The 26,090-nt window shown below is 37.3% G+C and overlaps 1 protein-coding gene across 1 annotated transcript in view; it reads left to right on the forward strand.

The window, feature by feature from the left end:
• Window positions 1-5,640: 5,640 nt before the first annotated feature.
• LOC138695971 (uncharacterized) overlaps window positions 5,641-26,090 on the forward strand; it is a 422,025-nt gene continuing 401,575 nt past the window's right edge. The window contains exons 1-3 of the mRNA XM_069820400.1: window positions 5,641-6,044; window positions 8,581-8,737; window positions 11,268-11,456. Coding sequence (XP_069676501.1) covers window positions 8,626-8,737; window positions 11,268-11,456 — 301 coding nt within the window. The 5' untranslated portion in view covers window positions 5,641-6,044; window positions 8,581-8,625. The remainder of the gene's footprint in view (window positions 6,045-8,580; window positions 8,738-11,267; window positions 11,457-26,090) is intronic.

Consider the following 26,090-nt stretch of genomic DNA (forward strand, 5'->3'; position numbering starts at 1 on the left):
TTCCTATGTAGCCTAATTAAATATATATATTTTTTGCGTGTGATAAAACACAATTAACAAAGTTAAAAAACCATGAATGTGAAGTTTCAAGTTTAAAACCCGAATTTTATTTCACATAAAAACACATATTTTCACAAAAAAAATTATGTAAATACATATTTTCAGGAAATCTATTATAAACACATTAATCTTGGAGTTTTTTTTACTTAAATAATTTTTTTACAAGAACTTTCAAATATTTTAAAACTAAATCAATTATATCACTCAAAAGTACGTTATCTTTTTAAGAATTCTTGGTTCTTCTTAAGAATTCTTCCTTCTTGTTTCTATGCTCTGTCTGGCATATCTTGATTCATTTTTGTAATAGTATTGCCTCAAGTTTTAGAACTGCTAGGCAGCATATCAATATTATTATTATTATTATTAGAGAATAAATTAACATGGACAAGAAGGAGAGATCTTGCAACATATAATTAGGAATGTGTTCGCGTAGGCTTCCGCGGCTGGTGAACATGGTGTGTGGATAAGCTTCAGGACTTCTACCGCGTTGTCTTGGTGTTATTGGCTGACGTTTCGACCTCTGTGTTGTGCCATCTTCAGAGCAGTTGTTGGATAAGGAAATAGTCTGCCAGCTCTTATATATATAGTAGTCTCGATGGGGGGGAGTACTTGCTGTGATAGGTCGTAGGTTCTCCTTCTGGCATCTGCTTGGTCCTACGTGGTCCAGTCCGGTTGGAGTCTGTGTGAAGGGGAGTATTCATATTAAATACTGGCCCTCATAAGGTCCGAAAGAGTGACTTTATACCATGCCCGATATCCGGATGAAGGGGGGGCCGCCGCGTACATGTGCAGACCTGGCTTCTCGTTCCTAAGTATGATCTTGGAATGGACTTCCCCATGAGTTGCTGAGTTGTAACCCCTCGTCCTTGTTGATGTTGTTGGGATGTTGTTTGATGTGGAAGGCTTCTGTAACCAGTCTTCTGTATAAGTTGTCTTCTTTATTATCTTGATATTGTAGAATTCGATGACGTGGCCTGAATCTGCTGAGTATAAGGCTATTGCTGATTTTTCGTATGGTCCGTATTTGCAGAGTCGGATGTGTTCCTTCCTTCTATCTTCCACCGTACATCCAGTTTGGCCTATGTATTTTAGACCGCAGGAGCAAGGGATCATGTATATTCCGGCTGATTGGAGGTATGGAAGTTTATCTTTGAATTTGACTAATGAGTGGGAAATCTTGTGTGGGGCATTGTATACCGTCTTGATATTGAATTTCCTCAGTAATTTCCCAATTCTGTCTGTGGTTCCTTCTATGTATGGGAGAAAGGCCTTCTGTTTCATGTTCATAAGTTCAGGAGCTTGTTCATGTGCTTCCGGTTTGAGTTCTTGTATGTGGACTGCCTTATAATGTTGTTGTCATATCCGTTGTTTTTGAAGGTTTTGTGTAGGAATTGAAGTTCTGCTCGTAGGTTGTCAGAGTCACAAATTCTATGAGTGCACTCGGTGAGAGTTTTGATGACCTATCTCTTGACTCCTGGGTGGTGGTGTGATGAGGCGTGTAAGTATCTATTGGTGTGGGTAGACTTCCTGAAAACCGAGTGGCCGAGAGAGCCATCACTTCTTTTCTTAACCAGTACGTCCAGGAACGGGAGTTGATCTTCGTGTTCTAATTCCATGGTGAATAGTATGCTGGGATGCTGTGCGTTGAGGTTGGTCAGGAACGTGTGCAAGGTTGCTTCACCGTGTGGCCATATCACAAATGTGTTGTCAACGTATCTGTACCAATGTGAGGGTGATGGTTGTATGTTGGCTAAAGCTTCAATTTCGAAGGCTTCCATGAAAATGTTGGCTGCTATAGGTGATAATGGGGAGCCCATTGCCAGACCTTCATTCTATGCATAGAAATTGTTTTGGAACTGGAAAAAGGTTGATTGTAGACAGAACTCCGCTCTTGTTGCCCATTCTGTCGGCAGATCTTGAGCTATGAGTTTCTGGTGTATGATGTAGGTGGCGTCATTGACAGGAACATTGGTGAACAGTGAAGTTATGTCAAAACTGACTGGTAGATCTCCGTCCTGTAGCTTAATTTTGTCTATAATCTCGATGAAATGGCCTGAACCCTTGATGTTGGATTTGATCTCTTCAGTGAGGGGTTGGAGCTTCGTAGCCAGAAAACGAGCTAGGGCCTGAGTAGGTGAATTGATGGCACTCACTATCGGTCGGAGGGGGGCGCCATCTTTGTGGATTTTTGGAAGACCATATATTCTCGGTGTGGCGTACCCTACTCGTAATTTCTTCTTTGTGTTATCATTAATGGAAGTGGCTTGTTTGATGAGTTTTGTAGTCTCTTGGATTGGTCGCCAATTTCTTGTAGGAGTTGCTATTGAGGAGATTGGTTATTTTGTTATTATATTCTGGAGCATCCATGAGGACCGTGTAGTTGCCCTTGTCTGCTGGTAGGATCGTAATATCATTGTCTTTCTTCAGGCTGCGTAGGGTGGAGCGTTGGTCCTTGTCCAAGTTGGACGGAGGCAGTTTGGTTGTCTTGAGGATTCTGCTTGTTTCATATCTGATATTATCCACTTTTTCCCTAGGTAGATGTTGAATCGCTGTTTCCACTCCGGCTACAATGTCAGGTATAGGTTTCTTCTGTGGTGTGATAGCGAAGTTCTGCATTGCAGTAGCAGGAAACTAAGGGATTAAGATTATTTACTTCTAGAAATATAAGGCTTTTGCTTTGAGAAACATGGTTAAATTATGCATTTTCATAATATCTTGAATGGGCAATTCTCCTTAATTCTTGAAATTAGTTTGTAGAGATTTTTTGATAGCTTGCATGTTTGAATGTGTGGAAATATGTAGCTTTTAACAACGACAAAATAGTATGTTCTTCTATATAGAGTTTTGTGTCTTTTGGGGTTTAGGCAACACCAGTTATTGCAAACCACTTACAGAAGTATCAACTACAGATCTACGAGTATGTACAGATACGGAAAAAAATTTGGAGCTTCCTTATTGTATGTTTCGCTTACAACACATTGCGCATGTCCAGTAAACAAGAGCCCCTGTATATATGCTACTTGTAGACAGTCTTGCGAAATTGTTGCCTACATACAGGTAGATTCCCATCAAGACTCGCTCCATGAAAGAATTTCGATAAGAGTAAGTATTCGGTGCATATGAGAATGCATAACATTTCTTTTTTTATTACGATTTTGTTGATATGAGCTGTTTGCTCTTTGTAGTGCATTTTCGTGTAACTTTAATGGATCAGTCCTGGAAATGAAAACTGCTGTAACTTTAACTACGCTTTTTCTTGTGTCTACAACAAATACAAAAAGGCGAGAGTAAGATTTTTCCAACATTCTGTTAAATAGTGTAAGATACACAAATTTACTTACTTACTTACAAATGGCTTTTAAGGAACCCAAAGGTTCATTGCCGCCCTCACATAAGCCCGCCAGCGGTCCCTATCCTGTGCAAGATTAATCCAGTCTCTATCATCATACCCCACCTCCCTCAAATCCATTTTAATATTATCCTCCCATCTACGTCTCGGCCTCCCTAAAGGTCTTTTTCCCCCCCGGTCTCCCAACTAACACTCTATATGCATTTCTGGATTCGCCCATACGTGCTACATGCCCTGCCCATCTCAAACATCTGGATTTAATGTTCCTAATTATGTCAGGTGAAGAATACAATGCGTGCAGTTCTGTGTTGTGTAACTTTCTCCATTCTCCTGTAACTTCATCCCGCTTAGCCCCAAATATTTTCCTTAGCACCTTATTCTCAAACACCCTGAACCTATGTTCCTCTCTCAGAGTGAGAGTCCAAGTTTCACAACCATACAGAAGAACCGGTAATATAACTGTTTTATAAATTCTAACTTTCAGATTTTTGGACAGCAGACTGGATGATAAGAGCTTCTCAACCGAATAATAACACGCATTTCCCATATTTATTCTGCGTTTAATTTCCTCCCGAGTGTCATTTATATTTGTTACTGTTGCTCCAAGATATTTGAATTTTTCCACCCCTTCGAAGGATAAATCTCCAATTTTTATATTTACATTTCGTACAATATTCTCGTCACGAGACATAATCATATACTTTGTCTTTTCGGGATTTACTTCCAAACCGATCGCTCTACTTGCTTCAAGTAAAATTTCCGTGTTTTCCCTAATCGTTTGTGTATTTTCTCCTAACATATTCACGTCATCCGCATAGACAAGAAGCTGATGTAACCCGTTCAATTCCAAACCCTGCCTGTTATCCTGAACTTTCCTAATGGCATATTCTAGAGCGAAGTTAAAAAGTAAAGGTGATAGTGCATCTCCCTGCTTTAGCCCGCAGTGAATTGGAAAAGCATCAGATAGAAACTGACCTATACGGACTCTGCTGTATGTTTCACTGAGACACATTTTAATTAATCGAACTAGTTTCTTGGGAATACCAAATTCAATAAGAATATCATATAATACTTCCCTCTTAACCGAGTCATAAGCCTTTTTGAAATCTATGAATAACTGTTACAATATTAATAATAATGAATGCTAACACTGGGCAATTCTGCAAACCATAGCCTGTGGAAAGTGTTGTTTGAGCAGTAGTTGTGTGCTGTGCTGACCATCATGCAGACTTGCAATATGTAGACCTACCTGTCTTTAGTATCAGTCCAAAGATAAGTGCATAGCGCATAAAATCTTAATAATGAATACTAACACTGGGCAATTCTGCAAACCATAGCCTGTGGAAAGTGTTGTTTGAGCAGTAGTTGTGTGCTGTGCTGACCATCATGCAGACTTGCAATATGTAGACCTACCTGTCTTTAGTATCAGTCCAAAGATAAGTGCATAGCGCATAAAATCTTAATAATGAATACTAACACTGGGCAATTCTGCAAACCATAGCCTGTGGAAAGTGTTGTTTGAGCAGTAGTTGTGTGCTGTGCTGACCATCATGCAGACTTGCAATATGTAGACCTACCTGTCTTTAGTATCAGTCCAAAGATAAGTGCATAGCGCATAAAATCTTCACACGCAATTTTTCGTTCAAGTCAAATGTGAACTCTGGTAGACATATTTTCACTCAGAGACACCAAGACTCAAGGGGCTTTAGTAGCACAATGAAAATTACCTCATGCATCCTGTGTGCCCTCCACTCCACAAAAATATAAAGATTGAAGTTAAAACTTTTTTTTTCAGAATTCTATCAAACATATAATTATTACTTTTATAAATTTTATTCAGTTCAAGATTTTTCATTTGTATTTGTTTTACAACTTCTCTTATCACTGCATAAATTAATAATATTGAAGTGTTAGTTTGTTTAATCTTCATAGAAGTTTAACTTCATCTTGTTCCTGTTTTGCATCTAGGTATTGCACAAACTAAAAATTAATGATTAGTATTTGTGAATTTAAAAATGGTGTCGTTCTAATAATCTTATTATTAATGTAGACAGAACTTCATGTTTATTTCTTAGTAATAATGTTAATTTTACATATCTATATTTCAATGATATAACTTTAATTTTAAATCAACCTGGAAGACCAACTTTCTTGGTGTCATGTTCGATAAGTATCTTAGTTATCTTTTCACATTGATAACCTTTGTAATGCTTTAGACTCAATAAGGGGGGCAAAGACTAATTGGGATTTCCCAGTCTCTGATTGGGTCAAAAACCCTGATGGAACTGATATTTAACCCTTGTGGTAAATTTCGGTGAAGTCCGGAGGGCCTAATTAGTCAAATCCACTCTCCTCACCTCCACGCTGGGGCCCCCTGGGATCTTTCAAGATGCGAAAGAGAGAGTGGTGTGCGGATAGCAATGGGAAGCTACCGCATTTATATATCCCAAACATCTTTCCAATGTAATCATGATGAGTTCGTCCCTGGTAAAAAATTCCGGACATAAACTATCTCCACAATCGGATGTCCGGGTGGGAGATACTGGGGAAGGGCACATCATGAGGCAGTACAATGAAGAGAAGAAAAGAAGATTGAAGAGTACAGCGTGGGATGTGAAGACTCCACAGTTACCAGGTAAGTTAGAAAACATGAAGGAAGCAATGAGAAGAAACTAGAGTGGATGTGATGGGAATATGAGAAGTGAGGTGGGAAAAAGTGATGAGTTGATGAGTGATGAATAGGGCTTAAGAAGTTGATGAAATATCATATTTTTTCTTATACATCTGAGATAATGCAGGATACAGTATAAACTCTTTACACCTCAATGCGAACCAATACAATCTACTTTTATTTTACATTTATTTGCATTATTTGGTTTTTTATTGTTTTTAGGAAATGTTCTACTTTTTGTTGCATTATTGCCCTATTCTTTTGAACGGACCTTTTTTACGGTGTAATCATAGTCTACATTTCAGAACCTACTGCAGATTGCGTCATGCAGAAATTTGCCTTATGGTTACAACAACCTTAACTTCTGATCACGTGTGTGATGTGATTGTCCCCCATTCAATGCAACAGAACAAACACTGCAGCCACAGTGCTCGCAGTTAGCATATTGTATTGCACAAGTAAAGACAGTATTGATAGAGAAAGTGCTGCTTCTATAGCAGTTTCTCAAGACTTGCTGGCTGATCCTCAAATTAAGGGATGTCAATGTTGAGGTTTTCTCCGCAGTTTTCTCTCAACCCATATAGAGCAAATGTTGTGTCTTTATCGCGCTTGTTCTTGCACTTATTTATTTTATTCAGATGCTAGATAATAATAGGCCTAGCATTTGATAAAGAGTAGTAAATTAACGCATGAGAAAAGATTACTAGCACACGGGTTCAAAAAAGTGAAAAATTACTTCATTATTATTGATTTACTGCATTTGTTAAAAGATTTCAGTATTCTATTAGCGTATAAAATGGACAGTTTCTAATAACATTGTAGGAGGAAGATGACTGTTTGTACAACAAAGATGCACTTATAATACATCACATAAGTATTTTGGCATTATATTTAATGTGTTTGAAATTTGTTCCAATAAACATAACAAGCGTCTTTCGAATACTTCCTCCAATAAAGCATTATACTTAAGTAAACGTACAAACGTGGCCAACATGCTGTCATTGTTAATACTAAACATCATTACACCGTAATAATTATTATAATTTACATACTTCAGAAGAATGTTCTCCAATTGAGACCACATTTCTAATTTCACGTGTCCACTTACCAACTCTGTGATGCAATGAATATCATTTTGATTATTTACACACAATTGCACTGATAAATTTTCATATATTTTAATACATCAATATATTTGTGACACACCCTCAAAATTAACCAACAAAAAGTACAGAAACACTGCATTGAGATTAATGATCCACCTGCTATCTTTTTTAAAGTATCTATGTTACATAGTTCATCAAACGAATTAATTTTGTCCCTTTGCAACCACTTAATTTTTGCTGCTCGAATCTCTGAATGTACTTCTGCCACTTGTTAGCAGGGTCCATTCTTGTTGAGGAATAAGATTATCTAATTGTTCCTGTAAACCTGGAAATAGTTATAAGAGACATCTGTTTTAGGACTATTCTTGCACATTTCCTTCTCTGCCTCTAGAAACATGTACTAGATACAAATCGTTTACTTCAAAGTGTTTAATACACACAACTGAATACTTTGTTGGCGTGAACATATTTCATAGTATACGAGTGCTTCCAGCCACATAACTTATCTTTTCAGTTGGAAATTTGAGAATTGTAATGTAACACACTCACTTAAAGCACTCTAGTAATTGTTGGTACACACAGAAACATAACATTTAGGAGCCATCTGTAAATAAAAGAATATGGATGAATTAATTTAATTTTTTAATAAAAGACTAAACTTCTTTATTTCAGTTCTCTGAATTTATTTTTCTTAGAGGTTATGCCTATATTAGGAGTAGCTGTTACTGCGTGCTTCATCTTTTGATTCCTTTTCAGATTTTACTTCTATGATTCACTTATTGTTAATAGTTTAATTTGGTGATGTACATGTTGTCATGTTACTGTCCACCCAAGTGGTTATGTCGCACAGTCGTCAAAACAGGGGAAATCACATGACAGTTACTTGCTTAACGGGACCCTTTTCTTTAAATTATTTTAAATAGTTGTATAATATTACGTAAACTTCCAATTCCGTACAGCAAATATTTGCAGAGAAGAACCTAACAGCTCAGCCACTAGCCCTTAAAAGAGGACAGGAGAAACGAGTGGGACAAACAGGGAAGAGACATAACCATTCGGCTGGACAGTACCTATTTGAAGGGTACACGGGAAAAACGATCAAGGTCCATCAAAAGTCGAAATTGAGTTAATAATGCTATCTTATAGTGGAAAGGAAGTACTATCATGTGATCTAGCTAGTAGTAAGAAATCATCGTTCTTGACATTCCACTACGTCAATTTATATTAAATACACATAACAAAGTATTAAATGCTTAAACTTTAAAATTCGTTTTTCTCGAAACTTTCTAAAATGGACCTTGATCATTATTCCCGTGTACCCTTCATTTATTCTCTTCATAGTTAGCAATCAGTGTATTACGAATATTTCAATTCAGAATTACACTGCCTTTTAGCTCGACATGATACAACTGGCAAGCTGGCAAAGCTGTTGATGCCAGATGCTGCCACCCAGACCTCGAGCAGCGACCACTTCGAGGAGGCAATACAATGAAGAGAAGAAAAGGAGATTGAAGAGTACAGTGCGGGATGTGAAGACTCCACAGTTACCAGGTAAGTTAGAAAACATGAAGGAAGCAAGAGAAGAAACTAGAGTGGATGTGATGGGAATATGAGAAGTGAGGTGGGAAAAAGTGATGAGTTGATGAGTGATGAATAGGGCTTCAGAAGTTGATGAAATATCATATTTTTTCTTATACATCTTAGATAATGCAGGATACAGTATAAACTCTTTACACCTCAATGCGAACCAATACAATCTACTTTTATTTTACATTTATTTGCATTATTTGGTTTTTTATTGTTTTTAGGAAATGTTCTACTTTTTGTTGCATTATTGCCCTATTCTTTTGAACGGACCTTTTTTACGGTGTAATCATAGTCTACATTTCAGAACCTACTGCAGATTGCGTCATGCAGAAATTTGCCTTATGGTTGCAACAACCTTAACTTCTGATCACGTGTGTGATGTGATTGTCCCCCATTCAATGCAGCGGAACAAACACTGCAGCCGCAGTGCTCGCAGTTAGCATATTGTATTGCACAAGTAAAGACAGTATTGATAGAGAAAGTGCTGCTTCTATAGCAGTTTCTCAAGGCTTGCTGGCTGATCCTCAAATTAAGGGATGTCAATGTTGAGGTTTTCTCCGCAGTTTTCTCTCAACCCATATAGAGCAAATGTTGTGTCTTTATCGCGCTTGTTCTTGCACTTATTTATTTTATTCAGATGCTAGATAATAATAGCATTTGATAAAGAGTAGTAAATTAACGCATGAGAAAAGATTACTAGCACACGGGTTCAAAAAAGTGAAAAATTACTTCATTATTATTGATTTACTGCATTTGTTAAAAGATTTCAGTATTCTATTAGCGTATAAAATGGACAGTTTCTAATAACATTGTAGGAGGAAGATGACTGTTTGTACAACAAAGATGCACTTATAATACATCACATAAGTATTTTGGCATTATATTTAATGTGTTTGAAATTTGTTCCAATAAACATAACAAGCGTCTTTCGAATACTTCCTCCAATAAAGCATTATACTTAAGTAAACGTACAAACGTGGCCAACATGCTGTCATTGTTAATACTAAACATCATTACACCGTAATAATTATTATAATTTACATACTTCAGAAGAATGTTCTCCAATTGAGACCACATTTCTAATTTCACGTGTCCACTTACCAACTCTGTGATGCAATGAATATCATTTTGATTATTTACACACAATTGCACTGATAAATTTTCATATATTTTAATACATCAATATATTTGTGACACACCCTCAAAATTAACCAACAAAAAGTACAGAAACACTGCATTGAGATTAATGATCCACCTGCTATCTTTTTTAAAGTATCTATGTTACATAGTTCATCAAACGAATTAATTTTGTCCCTTTGCAACCACTTAATTTTTGCTGCTCGAATCTCTGAATGTACTTCTGCCACTTGTTAGCAGGGTCCATTCTTGTTGAGGAATAAGATTATCTAATTGTTCCTGTAAACCTGGAAATAGTTATAAGAGACATCTGTTTTAGGACTATTCTTGCACATTTCCTTCTCTGCCTCTAGAAACATGTACTAGATACAAATCGTTTACTTCAAAGTGTTTAATACACACAACTGAATGCTTTGTTGGCGTGAACATATTTCATAGTATACGAGTGCTTCCAGCCACATAACTTATCTTTTCAGTTGGAAATTTGAGAATTGTAATGTAACACACTCACTTAAAGCACTCTAGTAATTGTTGGTAAACACAGAAACATTACATTTAGGAGCCATCTGTAAATAAAAGAATATGGATGAATTAATTTAATTTTTTAATAAAAGACTAAACTTCTTTATTTCAGTTCTCTGAATTTATTTTTCTTAGAGGTTATGCCTATATTAGGAGTAGCTGTTACTGCGTGCTTCATCTTTTGATTCCTTTTCAGATTTTACTTCTATGATTCACTTATTGTTAATAGTTTAATTTGGTGACGTACATGTTGTCATGCTACTGCCCATCCAAGTGGTTATGTCGCACAGTCGTCAAAACAGGGGAAATCACATGACAGTTACTTGCTTAAGGGGACCCTTTTCTTTAAATTATTTTAAATAGTTGTATAATATTACGTAAGCTTCCAATTCCGTACAGCAAATATTTGCAGAGAAGAACCTAACAGCTCAGCCACTAGCCCTTACAAAGAGGACAGGAGAAACGAGTGGGGCAAACAGGGAAGAGACATAACCATTCGGCTGGACAGTACCTATTTGAAGGGTACACGGGAAAAACGATCAAGGTCCATCAAAAATCGAAATTGAGTTAATAATGCTATCTTATAGTGGAAAGGAAGTACTATCATGTGATCTAGCTAGTAGTAAGAAATCATCGTTCTTGACATTCCACTACGTCAATTTCTATTAAATACACATAACAAAGTATTAAATGCTTAAACTTTAAAATTCGTTTTTCTCGAAACTTTCTAAAATGGACCTTGATCGTTATTCCCGTGTACCCTTCATTTATTCTCTTCATAGTTAGCAATCAGTGTATTACGAAGATTTCAATTCAGAATTACACTGCCTTTTAGCTCGACATGATACAACTGGCAAGCTGGCAAAGCTGATGATGGCAGATGCTGCCACCCAGACCTCGAGCAGTGACCACTTCGAGGAATCCAGCAGACGGTACGCCGAGTGGGACGAGGAAGTCAGGCTGGAGGAGGTGCGGCATCTGTGGAGAGTGGCGATTGGTCTTTTCGAATTCTCTATGCACAAAGGTACAGTAACTGTTTACATCCTGAAGTAGATGCTCTTTCAGCTATGCACAAGCAGAATCCTAGAGTAGTGCAATCAACTAGTTGGACACTATTGTTATTCCATTTCAACATGCTTGGGATAGGAACATTTAAAGTAAAACTCAATTTAGGCCATGGCCCTTAAAATTAAAAATATTTGATTCTGATTTAGGCTACATTCATTCCCTTTACAAATGTGTACGGCAAATAGCAAGTGCTGTAATAAAAATGGCTGATTTGTCAGCATTTCCAGCGCAAAGGATTGCGGTACTCTGGATATCCACATACTCCTTGAACAAATTCAGAAGACTTGGATTCTTACTGGTAGGGAATAGGGCATTTATCCAGTGGATTCACTTGTTCAATTTGCCTTAGTTCATAGAACCTGTTCTTAAATGTTTGTAGTTAAAATAAATTAGGTTCTTGACATAAAAGGAAGAATATTAATTTAACATTTTAACACGAAATTATCTAGTTTTTTAATTTGACATTAAATATAATTATATTGTATTATTAAATTATTGTTTCTTATCCAAGTGTGCAGGCAGTCAAAACAGAAATAGAAAATCGACGGCCCAGTTTGGAAGGGAAACATCTCAAAATTTAAAGTTTAAAGAAACCTACATTTTGAAGCTTTATGTTGCTGTGAAGAATCAAAAGATCGTTTAACTTAATCCAAATTCAATGAATCATGTTTTATGTATGGTTGAAGCTTTAAACTTAATTTTTCTCAAAACTTTAAATTTTGAGTTGTTTCTCTTTAGAACTGGCCTGTCGATATTACTATGTTTGCAGGCTTGAAACTGATCTGCAATTACTTTGGCAGTCGTCTACCAATATCCCTTTCTCCTTGAGTGCTAATATCGCATTCACAATTATGAACCATAATTCATTATTCAAAAACATAATTTAAATAAAAAAATAGATTTTCAACTACAAAATACATTATTAAGCACATTAATAAGATAGGGTAAAGGTTGGTAATATCGTGATATGAGTAATATCGTGATAGTTGGTATGAGAATTTATTACAATTTTACTTATCGAGACAAAAATCTGTTTTTTGTGACAATGTATTAAGGACAAGTTCATGGACAAGTTGCTGCATAAAATTGGTCCTTCTCTCGCTCTGTAAAACCATGATAAGCTATCAAACACAGTATCACGATATTACTCTTATCACAATATTAACAAGATTTATCCTACTTCGTTTTCCTCTCTCCTACAATTTGTTATTCCATTTGAATGAAATATATTATTTCCTTCTTTTAAAGTATTGACAATTCATAGGGAATGGAATATTTCTCGAATTTTGGAAAAAAATATTTTTCACCATCTAATTACAGTAAATATACATTCTTCAATTCATTTATGCCTGATTTGAATTCGTGAAACATCGCGAAATCCGTATCAAGTCGGGAATGCGAATTATGTGCGCGAATTTTCAATTTTTAATTTTTTTTACTACAATCGATAATCGTTAGCTGTCGCACAGATAAGGTCGATATTTATGGTCGCTAGTATTGCACATTCGATACTGAATCTGTTTTAGTCAATGGTCAACGAGCTAGAAGGTTTTAATTCAAATACCTGGTCTAAACACACTTCTGACATCACATCTGATATATGTAGCGATGTGCGAGAATCGTATTGTGAGCATGGTAAGCGTTGTGAGCCTGCTGAATGCATCCTTAGTTCATATTATTTTGGAGCATGTTGAGTGTGTTTGTTTTATTTGTTTATAGTGTCACACATAGGCGAAATAACATTATTGTGTTCCCGTGCAAGTGAGGCTACAAGAATGCTTAATAATAAAATAGCTCCAAGGGTCAGAGCTTTCCAGTATAAAAAATTTTTAAAATATGTTTTATTTAACGACGCTCGCAACTGCAGAGGTTATATCAGCGTCGCCGGATGTGCCGGAATTTTGTCCTGCAGGAGTTCTTTTATATGCCAGTAAATCTACTGACATGAGCCTGTCGCATTTAAGCACACTTAAATGCCATCGACCTGGCCCGGGATCGAACCCACAACCTTGGGCATAGAAGGCCAGCACTATACCAACTTGCCAACCAGGTCGACTCCAGTATAAAAGGCATGGGTTTTATTGCACAGACAAAAGTACAGTCATGTAAATTTTGTAATTGTGAGGTCTCGTGGGAAAGAAGAGGTACTGTTGAGAAAGATTTGAAGTCGGTAAAACATGCATCAGCAATTAATTTTCGCAAGGAAGATGAACAATCTCTTGTGCTGACTTCTATTGCCACTTGTTTTTGCAGTGTGCAAAACAAAAAGAAAACTTGCGAATATCTGGGAAAAAGTGTTGTAAAGACTTTATAAAAACGAACATACCAATTTCCAAGCTCGAAAACGAACAATGTGAAAATACTGAAAAATTCAATTGAAAGCACTGATTTTCCCATTTGAAAATCCCACATTTTGCACTTTGAACCCAACAAAAAATTCCAGTCTCCAACGATTCAAAATGCTTTATGGTTGCTGGGTCGTTAGTAGTCAATATCATTTAAGCTGTGCTCATGTTTGAATCTAAATCCACACAGCAATCAAGTCTTCAAAAGGCTTATTTTTTTAAGATCTGATGCATGCGAGGTGAGAGACCACACTACACGAGCAATAGTGAGTGGTTTGTAAAGCTAAGAGGTGCGCGGTCAGAAGTGCATTCCACCTTGATTGTCTCAAATTCGGCAATCCTGAGTATGAGGCTTTTACATGAGGTGGGTCCTTCATCTTTCCATGCAAGAAATGTTTATCATCAGAAAGATTGTTAAGGGGTGACAGTACAAAAGTTCATGTCAGTTGGCATCAGTTTCAACCAAGCTATCACTGGTGAGAGAACAACAGGATGAAGTCTGCAATAGATCGCCTACCAAGAAAATTTTATCTTCTGGGAGAACACTAAGTCTGCCAGAGATACATACATGGTACCGAATCTCTTATAGTCCAACTAGAAACAGTAAGATTAAACATGCAAAATACATTCGATACCCTCAGTCAAGTATTTAGTTATGTCAATATTATAGAATCTGACATAAGAGATCTAAAAGAGAGCTCTTCACTTAAAAATTACATGTGTTTGCTAGTAGCTAACAGAAATTCCTCCAGTGCCTTGACATGGTAGTGTGGTCCAAAAAACCGAACTTTCAAAAATTCAAATTCCCACAAGGCTAATATCATGCATTAATGTGTAAAACAAGCACAAAAAATTTCATTAAAATATTACCATTTACAAGTCGCTCCAGAGCTGAGAAGTTTATAATGCGTAACATAGTAAAAGAAAAAAGTCAGAGCAGCTTTTGAAGGAGTAGAAAACTCTTATCGGTGTTTGGATAAAAGTTATAGAAGAAACTGTTTCTATTCATCTTCGTCAATGTCTCATTGTACTTTTGGAACAGGTTGATAGTGGGTTCTGTTGTGTCATTTACTACTTTCGTTTAAGAGGAGCAATCACGAAGTTCCTTGAAAACCACTCTGTAGGAAGTCTGTGCAGGAAAGATTGAGATTTGACTCTTCCTATTTCAATCTTCAAATAAATAACTGGTTCTTAATGTTACAGGATTCTCCAATTTCAGGTTTTCCAATTTAGCCCTGGTCTGTAGTCATTGAGGAGTATCAGGTTTCTGTGGAGGCTGCAAGTTTGTTACTGTATTTTCCTTTTTTGCTGGTTAAACGAATTGAGTCCGCAACAGACCACATTATCTAAAGCCTGTTTAGTAAATGATGATGATGATGATGATTATTATTGTGATGATTTTTCTTTTTCTCTGTGGTCACTTGGTCATCAAAAAAGCAACCAGATGCTCAGAGATGTTGGCAAAATGCCATAATAGCCTATAATTGTGCTTCTTATCTACAGTTTGGTTGGAATATTTCTTATGGAGAGTAAGAAGCTTGATATCATTATATGGACTTTGAATACCAATAGATGCTTTGTTCCACTCTCTAATGTTATCTAGTGTCTCAGCAATGGCTCCAATTACAAATATTGCTGCACAATCTGGAAGATTGACTCTATCCAATGCACTGACTACTTTAGGTAACTAGAATATGTTTTTAGGGACACTAGGTGGTGAGGAGGGAACAACTGAAGCAGGTAATAATGTTGAAAATGAAGATAATGATTGAGACAGTCGATATCAGATTCACTAGGTGATTAACATGATGAAGAGGTAGAAGGAAGGTTGGTTGCTGTACCTTTCTTGGATATAAATGCACTTCTTTATGTCCACCGATTTAGCTCTGTGGTAGTGCCTCCAGACTAGCTGGCCTGGTTTCGATTCCGGACAGGGTCATAAATTTTCATGTAAAATTTCTACCTCGGGACTAGGAGAGATGGTGGTGCACAACTTCTAATCACTAAATTGTGCACCAATATACCTGGGTTAAATCCCAAATCTCTCCACAGTGCATATGAAAAGAAGATATATGTCACTGTTGATAGTGATTTGTCTGTTGGATGGGGACGTTAAGCCTGGCAGTCCCCTTGGTGCTATTCAACAGGAGTAGGCACCGGGTTTCCCCCTTCTTTCTTCCTCACCTTCATTATCGTCCTCATCATTTCCTACACTACAATTACACGAACACTTACACATATACTCACCCTAAACACTTACACATACACTCACTCTAATACACATCATACATAACGTGGCCCGATGAAGTGGTGTGCAACTTGAAAATGGGTCACAGTCCTGCCATCTATCTGCAGTATGCAGAACCCGAATCACGCAAGTGAAGTGGATAGGTATTAGACATACACACAATTCACTTCTTCATACCGAGGTCTCTTCATTCATTCTTGGTTTCTTTTGCAACTGTTTTTAGATCAGCACCTTCCATGCTACTTCAAAATACGTCTTCTCTTTGCATTTCAAGAAATATCTGGTCCTCCTCATTTCTAATCTCTTTCATTGCATGTGTCATAGCAGTATCAAACCACTAGTCCAGATCTCTTTAATGTGTTTTGTTTTATTATATCACTTCCTCACTGTCTAGCTCTTTTTTGTTTTTTTAGATCCAGTTATTTATCATATAGTTTGGGAAGTTTCTTAACATACAAATCTATTTGCAGGGCTGGAATCCTTGAATGCTCCCTTAGGGCAATCTGTAACTATATAGGAGGGGCTTGTCTGTGTCCAAGAGATGAAACTGTACACATTGGAGCATGTCTAATCCACGTGTCGACAATTTAGAGATTGGCTTCCCAAGGAACCAGTTTATAGGGGAAGATCTCAAACTATTAGACATAGTCATTTACTCATACCTGGTAAAATTGACATAAATTTTTAGAGTGGAACGACCTCTAGATAGCACTTCATTAGCTTAAAATTTAAAATAGCAGTTTGACTCTCAAGAGACAAAAACAAAGCATGTAGAGCTAAGATCAGAACAGCTTCAGTTTTGCCATAGTATCATGGACCACCCCAGTCCATGCTTATTTTCTTCTTTCATATTGTTGGACAGGGAACCGTATATGTCGTAAATGTGTAGAAAATAGTATAAAAAGACTCATTTGTAACTTGTTTTAGAATCACTGTACCTATTTTTGTCTCAGGCTGCCAAAAATTAATTATGTGGGAGGATTTTTTAAAGTTTTATATCAATAGTGATGTAAGTTCATAATTATGCGGGTCCAAGGAACAAATCTGTGATAAAAATTAATAATAAGATAGGAAAATAAAACAATTAGATACTTGGAGTATTGACAGTCTACTGAGATATCACTCTCTTCTCCACCAAAGTGTGCAGGATAATTTCCTCTTCATCCTTAACTTCCTTTCCCAAAAGTGGCAAACAGGCAAAGAGATTCATTGAACACAGCATGCGTTCAGCAACTGATCCACTAAATCCTCAGTGTGAGAAACCACAAGCCTCGCACATCATTGCGAAGATGGTACAAAGTGTCAGCTTGCACCTCACATGCATCAATTCTTAAAACCAAGCCTGTATTAGTGATGGTAGAGGTATATGTGAGAAAAGTAAAATTGGTTCCATTGACTGATGTTTCGAAAGTGGTAAATGCTTAGTACATCACCCCTACTTCTTAGGAAAGCCATACTATATTTCTGGTCCACGAAAAGTACTCGTCATTTATGGAAAGACTCAATCCTGCCACTTTCTGCAATGACATATTGTATTTTCCCTGGACCAAAGATACAATATGGCGTTGCTAGAAGTGGCAGTGATATGCTGAACATGTTAAATTAACTTGATCTAACAGTATGTGGTATAAGTGTGTATGCAGATGCATCTTCGGATAATATAATATTTCCTTTAAGTCCTTATGTGGAGCACAGGGCTACAACAAAGTGCTACTTTTTCCTATTTCTGGCTGGGGCATCTTGGGTTAATTCAAACAATATGTCGATGTAAGCAGCTATTGAAAGCTAGTTTGTTGGTGTTGTTCTGTGGACTTCTTACACTTTATCTACCGTTATTGTGTTGGAGATAAGAACGTTGGGAGAAAGTAAAAAAGATTCTGCGCATGCATAGAACAGCACTTGACCCACGCTGCCGCATTTCCAGGAAACATCAGTCGTTTCTGAGTAGGGAACACCTAAACGCATGTATTTCCTGCTTCTATTGTTTTTATTTAATTTGTGTATATAGTATAATGCTGTATATTATACTGTATTTGTGCATATAATAGTATAGTAGGTAGGACAATGTATGTGATATGATGTGTCTGTAGTGAGGCAACCCTCTGCTATTGAGCACACTGATGAAGTGTCAGAGATCTACTCCCATTCTTTGTGACGTGAGTCAGCATTTTAAATTATGTAAGAACATGTTAAATTGCAGTTTTCCTTTATTTATAGCTGTTTATTATTATGTCATTTAATATTTTTGAATTTGCGGTCATTAACGGAGAGAACCGATTGTTAAAAAATTAGAATGACACCACTGGATATATCAATGGATCTGCAGATGCGCTTACTGGAGTTGCGATGTTTTAACCTTACGACCAGAGATTTCAACGTTGACTACGAAGCTGAACAAGCATGTCCATAAGCGAAAGCTTTAATATTATAATTTCAAGTTATCATAATACACACTTCTTATTAGGAATTTTATACAATACAGGTCATTATGCAATGCAAAAAAGAGAGAGGGACTGAATTTATTTAGAAATAGACCTGTGTAGATAAATTAACGTGGAACAACCTCAAGTGAAGTATTCATATCATGAAATAATGTTATTTAATTATTATGTCTATTTACAATCCCCTCCTAGTTACTTTCTTCTCACTACGTATGGGAGGTAACTCGGGCATGGAGTTCTACCTCGTTGGTCCCAAAACGCCTTCATTGCATGTAAAGATGAACCTTTACACTTATAACTTTGCTCCAAAACATGACAGCCTTCCCTCACATTCTTCACCACTTAACTGTAGGAACGAGCAAAGAATAAACACTTAGCTCAGTTGCCAATTCTTGAAGTCATTGTCATATTTTATTTCAGCCATGCGTATAAGAGTTGAGGAGAAAATGGGAGTTTATGAGGGTTTACTAATTCTAGGAAGAAAGGCTGTCATGTTTTGGAGCAAGGCATGCCCTCACCATTATTAGAATCTATAAAGCGTCACATTCCAGTACAGTGTCCCGAAATTTTCGCATTGTTTACATTGTGTGAATACTGGGTGAAAGAGTTAGTGACAAAATTTTCTCTGGAGAACTTTTAATTGCACAACTGAACACCACGTGCAACATAGCATGTCTTAGTAGTCTACTGTAGTGTAACGTTTATTGTTATAATTGCAACTAACAAACAATAAAATTACAAAAATTGGATAAGCAATAAAAAAACCGAGCGACTTGGCACAAATGGTAGTGTTGGAGCCTCGTATTTGGAAGGTCCTGGGTTCAAACCCCTTGGTCAGCCAATCTGATTGAGGTTTTTTTCTGGTTTCCCTCAGTCACGAAGGCACATGCTGGATTGGAAATTTACATACCATGATTCATGATCTCCTTAATCACCAATATCATAAACATTAAAACAAAATCTAAATCATTTACATGAACATAAGCCATCTATAACACACGACAATAAAAACAGAGTCAGAACAAAAGTACACGACCTACTGATATAGCCAAAGATTCTACACACGTGATATGACCACAGATGTTAAAGTGTGTATAAATAAACTTCACAAAAAAAAATTGCCAACTGGGAATAAGTAAAACAGAGAAAAGGTGGTTAAGGGATTTTTAGGTCAGGCTGGACAAATTTAATTTCACTTAAAACTAATCACCAGTCAACAAAATTTAAACTTTTGTCTGTTAAACAATGGGTGATTCTAAGTGATTTTTTTATGCTGATTTCAAATCTTTTTACAGACCATTTTCCATCACCCACTGTTTTAGAGTAATCACATGAAAATCATTTTTCGTGTTTATACATTATAGCAGACGGGTAGAAGAGAAAGTGACGTTACTTCCTCTAGTTCAGTGGTTGGTCACTGAGTGGCGATAGCTCTGTTTTCCGTTACCAGTTTCAGGGTCGCTATTTGAGCGAATGCAAAAGGTTTTTAAAAATAACCCATTAGGTAAGAATGTATTGTACAGTACTTTGTCACAATATTTTACTTGTTTAAAAATGTAATATTACTACATTAATAAATTGTGAGCTATAGAACACAACCCTGAATAGTAAATATAATAATTAACCGAAAAATGGAATATTGTGCTGGCTTCAGCCAGAAATACGCAAAAAAAGTACAGCTTCGCAAAACTGAACATTTTTATGGCATTATAAAGTACGCATTGATATGAAATTATAGTTTTTTTTATACATAAGAAAGAATGTAATAAAATAAAGGAGGCACTTTATTTTAACCAATAGTTTTTATCTACTATTTAGTCATTAGATGCGGTTGTATCTGGTTTATACATAATTCAGAAGTGTATATTTATTTTCTGTTGGAAGTGTGTGTGTGTGTTTTTTTTAAATCGTAACAGGAATTTATTAATTTTGTGATTAGATGTATTGTGTCCTCTGGTTATTGCTTTAATGTGTTCTTTGTATCGAGTTTGGAATGATATGCCTCTCTGTCCAATGTAGAAACTGTCGTAACTATTGCATGTGAGTTTGTATACACCTGTGTGGTTGTATCTATTTGTTTGTGTGTTGAGATGTCTTTGTAGTGTGTTTTCTGTTCTGTATGCTATGTTGTATTTCTGTTTTCTGAATGAGGATGCGATCTTGAATGTGTTTTTGTTTTCGTATGTTAGTGTGATGTATTTCTTGTGTTTGTGTTTGTTTTGTGTGTTTGTTGAGTTTTTGTTTTGTCTTCCTTATGATGTTGTCTATTATGTTTGGGTTGTAACCATTTTCTTGTGCTATGTATTATCGAAGCTATTTCTAAACCACTTGCCTTTATATTTAATTTGTGCACATCTCAAAATGTATTTCCCTCAGCCCTAAAACATGATGTGGTGATACCAATTCACAAGTCTGGTGACAAATATAATCTTAATAATTACAGACCCATTTCACTATTACCCAATCTGTCTAAAGTATTTGAAAAATGTATAAAAACACGGTTAATACAATTTTTAGAAAAAAAAAAAAACTACTAATTGATGATCAATTTGGTTTCAGAAAAAATTTGTGCACTGATGATGCTATTATGACAGCTACTTAAAAAATAATTCAACAATTAGATGTAGGAAATAAATGTCTAGGAATTTTCCTAGACTTACAAGAAATTTTCAATGCAGTCAATCATAATATATTTTGAATAAAATAGATAGATTGGGAATTAATGGATTGGCTTTAAAATTATGTAAATCTTACTTAAGTAACAGAACTCAATCAATGATCACCTTAGTGAATCACGTAACATTTGTATAGGTGTATCTCAGAGGACGATTTTAGATCCTGTTTTGTTTTTAATATATTTCAACGATTTACTTAAAATTGACATTTAGAAATATTCTGGTACTCTGTAATCTTATGCTGATGAGACTGTGGTTATATTTAGCAGTTCGAGTTGGAATGAAACTTATCAAAACTCTAACAGTGGTATTAACATTATTGAAGAATGGCTGGATGCTCACTTACTTTCTTTGAACATTTCTAAAACAAAATTAATAATATTTTCATTAACATCACATGCCCTTGAACAACTAAAAATAAATAATAATAGAAGTATAACAATACACGATTGTAACGTACCTACTTGCTCATGTAACGCTTTGAATATATCCTCACAAGTTAAATATTCAGGTATCATTATTGACCAACATTTAAAATGGGGCAAGCATATCTCATTTCTGTGTATCAGATTGCGTAAAACAATCCACAAATTTTCCATTCTATGTTCTTATTTACCTATTTATGTTGTGTGTACTGTCTACATAGCTCTGTTTCAATCAATAATTCAGTAGGTATGGTAGGCCTATATTAGGTTGAGGAGGAATGGAAAAATCGACTATTCACCCTTCAAATTTGCACCAAAAAAGTGAATTATCAAAATTTGTCTATATAAACCTTTTGATCACACAACGAAATTAATTTTTCAGAAATTTGGTGCATCAAATCTAGAACAAATTTATAAAGAAATATTGTTCATTTACTTCCATAAAAATAACAATAAATTTAAATTTGATCCTCATGAATAGCGTACGAGACAAAACTACAGTTTCTTTCTAAACACCCCCAAATGTCACACAACTGCTCGATTAAAACACAGCAGAAATTTTTTACCCAGAATATATAATGCATTAATTAGGGCTTACCCTGAACTAAGTACATTAAACACACATAGATTTAGGAAACAAATTAGATTAATTATTTAATTGTTTTGCCTTTCCTTAAGCCATATGAATTTAAAATTGTAATCTAATACTCATATACTTTGTATTTTGTATATTTGTATATGTCATTACATGGTCTGTATTTTATTAGATATTAATATTATTGTGCTGAATTAACACTCTTCAATTTTATATAAGTAGACTGAACTATGCCCAGGCACGAGCTTCTGCACTTTCGGGATGCAATGCCTAAATGTAGTGTAAACCTTGTGTATTAAATAAATAAATGAGAATAAAAATCCATATTCCCACAATATTTGTAAATTCAGGTTTTTAGTCGATCATTTAATAAACACACCTCTTAATAAACAAGCCTACTCAACAGAATACAAATACATAATACAATTAGTTATTGAGAATGGTTTTAATAAGAAAAGATTCAGAACTTTATCCACAACAGAATTACAACTTTACAACCTATAGAATCCAATAAAGTCAAAACCTGAAACTCTATAACCTATATAGGGAAAATTAATAATCAAATATCTGCCTTTTCAAAAAAGAAAATATAAACATTACTTATAAAATCAACAATACATTAAACAGTATAATCCCAAATAAAATCAGGAACACTAACAAACATTTACATAATGGAGTTTATCACTTAAATTGTACCGGTACTAACTGCAATATGAAACACATCGGCCGAGCAAAAAGGAATTTTCATACTAGATACAAGGAACATGAATCCAATTTCATTAACAATAGAAATAAATCAAAATTTGCCGCTCAATTAACACAGGTCATGGACTTAATGGTATTCACAACACATTGCAAATCTTAAAAACAGTAAATGATCCATATTTAATTAATATAGCTGAGGAATACTTCATAGCCAGGAATTATAATGAAAACATACAATTGCTAAATGAACAAATTCCTAATTTCCAAAATCCCCTATATCGCATTACCATATAACCATTTATAGAGCAGTTTTGTGTGGCTTCTCGATAAAACTTCCCTCTCCCTTCCTACTCACATTCCACACAGCGAACACGATATATATATATATATATATATATATATATATATATATATATATATATATATATATATATCGTATGGGGGGGCAAAGGCTAATTGGGATTTCCTGGTGTCTGATCGGGTCAAAAACCCTGATGGAACTGATATTTAACCCTTGTGGAGAATTTCGGTGAAGTCTGGAGGGCCTAATTAGTCAAATCCACTCTCCTCACCTTCACGCTGGGGCCCCCTGGGATCTTTTAAGATGCGAAAGAGAGAGTGGTATGCGGATAGCAATGGGAGGCTACCGCATATATATAAATCCCAAGAAGATAGTTTATGATACGATAAAAATGCCATGATGAGTCTTTCCCTGGTAAAAAATTCCGGACGTAAACTATCCCCCCAATCGGATGTCCGGGTGGGGGATACTGGGGAAGGACATGTCATGACGAAATCCAACGGAGAGAAGAAAAGAAGATGGACAAGATGGACAAGAAGATGGACAAGATGGACAAGAAGACCGACTTCAACGTGGTATGTGAAGACTCCGCCTGTACCAGCTGGACATGATACAACTGGAAAGCCGGCAAAGCCGATGAAGGTACACGCTGCCCCCCAGAGCACGAGCAGCGACTACTTGTTTGAGCCGAGCAGCCAGTACACCGAGTTTGAGCAGGAGATCTGGGAAGAGGGGTGCAATCGTCTGAAATTACTGGAGTGTTATCTTTTTTTCTTCCAATTCTATGACGAGACAGAGTTGAAGGAAGCCACGGATGACTATCGAAATATCCCCATCCTGGCGGCCACACCATCCATGCCAAAACTCATGGCAGCTCGAATGCCAGCACCTTCATTGGAACACCAACCAGCAGAAGAAGAAGCTGAGGAACGAAAAACGAAGATTGGCTGCTGGTCCTTTTTAAGAAATGTATTTCGTAGACTTCGTCTTTTTAGGCGGTTCTCGAAAGCCAGGCCAGCTCCCATACCACCCATGCCACCTCCCATACCACTCATGCCAGCTTCCATAACACCCATGCCAGCTGTCGCACCACTCCCACCAATTATCTTCACAACATTCTATCTACATCCCAAAAATTCTCCCATGCCAGATCCCAGGCCAACTGGCCACCTTTATATCATGCCAGATCGTACTCCACCTCCCGTGCCGGATCGCCTGCAATATCCCGTGCCAGATCCCATGCCAGGCCCAATGCCAAAACGCATCTCAGCTCATATACCAGATCCCATTGCCAGCTCCCATTCCAGATCCCATGCCATTGCTCCCATGCGAGCTCCCTTTGCCATATCTCCTGTCTGCGCTCCCATGGTAGATCCCAATCCAGATTCCTTGCCAGCTCCCAAACCAGATCCCATATTATTTCCCATTCAAGCTGCTACTGCTAGATCCCACGCTAGCTCCCATGTCACCGATGCTAGTTCGCATGACAGCGTCCATGCCAGATCCCTTACAAGGTCTCATGCGAGCTCCTATGCGAAATCCCTTGCCAGATGCAATGCAGGCACACCCGTGCCAGCTCCCATGTCAGATTCCTTGCCAGCTCCCATGCCAGATTCCTTGCAATCTCCTATGCGAGATCCCATGCAAGTTCTGATTTCTGTCTCTCTTGTCAGTGATCCCAAGGTAGATCCCTTATCAGCTCACACGTCAGATCCCATACTAGGACCCATTGCCAGTTCCCATGCCAGCGATCCCATGGCAGTTCCCATGCCTGATTCCATGCAACGTCTCATTACCCGCTCCCATGCCAGGTATATTGCGAGGCCCCATGCCAGATCCCTTTCAAAGTCTCATGCCAGCGATTCCATATCAGCTACCATTCTAGATCACATGTCAGCTCCCATTGCCAGCTTCCATGCCAGATCCCATGTTAGATCGCATGCTATATCGCATGCCAGATCCCTTGCCAGATGCCATGCCAGCTATGCGATGCGAACTCCCATGGCAGCTCCCATCCGAGATGCCATACCAGCTTCCATTGCCAGCTCCCATCCCAGATCCCTTACAAGTAGCCATACCAGCGTTCCCATGCGAGCTCCCATTGCCATATTCCTTGCCTGCGCTCCCTTGTTAGATCCCATTCCAGATTCCTTGCCAGGTCCCATACCAATTACAGTATCTATTGTCTGCGCTCCCATGCCAGATTCCTTGCCAGTTCCCAAACCAGATCCCATATTAGCTCCCATTCATGCTACTACTGCTAGATCCCATGCTAGCTCCCATGTCTTCGATGCTAGTTCGCATGACGGCTTTCATGCCAGATCCCTTACAAGGTCTCATGCGGGCTCCCATGCGAAATCCCTTGCCAGGTGCCATGCCAGCACACCCGTGCCAGATCCCATGTCAGATTCCTTGCCAGCTCCAATGCCAGATTCCTTCCAATCTCTTATGCGAGATCACATTCAAGTTCTGATTTCCGTCTCTCTTGCCAGTGATCCCAAGGTAGAAACCTTATCAGCTCACACGACGGATCCCATAATAGGTCCCATTGCCAGTTCCCACGCCAGCGATCCCATGGCAGTTCACATGCCTGATCCCATGCCACGTCCCATTACCCGCTCCCATACCAGATATATTGCGGGGCCTTATGCCAGATCCCTTTCAAAGTCTCATGCCAGCGATTCCATGTCAGCTACCATGCTAGATCACTTGTCAGCTCCCATTGCCAGCTTCCATGCCAGATTCCACGTTAGATCGCATGCCAGATCCCTTCCCAGATGCCATGCCAGCGATCCGATGCGAACTCCCATGGCAGCTCCCATCCGAGATGCCATACCAGTTTCCATTGCCAGCTC

Source organism: Periplaneta americana, chromosome 3 (assembly GCF_040183065.1).
Source record: "Periplaneta americana isolate PAMFEO1 chromosome 3, P.americana_PAMFEO1_priV1, whole genome shotgun sequence".
Lineage (NCBI taxonomy): Eukaryota > Metazoa > Arthropoda > Insecta > Blattodea > Blattidae > Periplaneta > Periplaneta americana.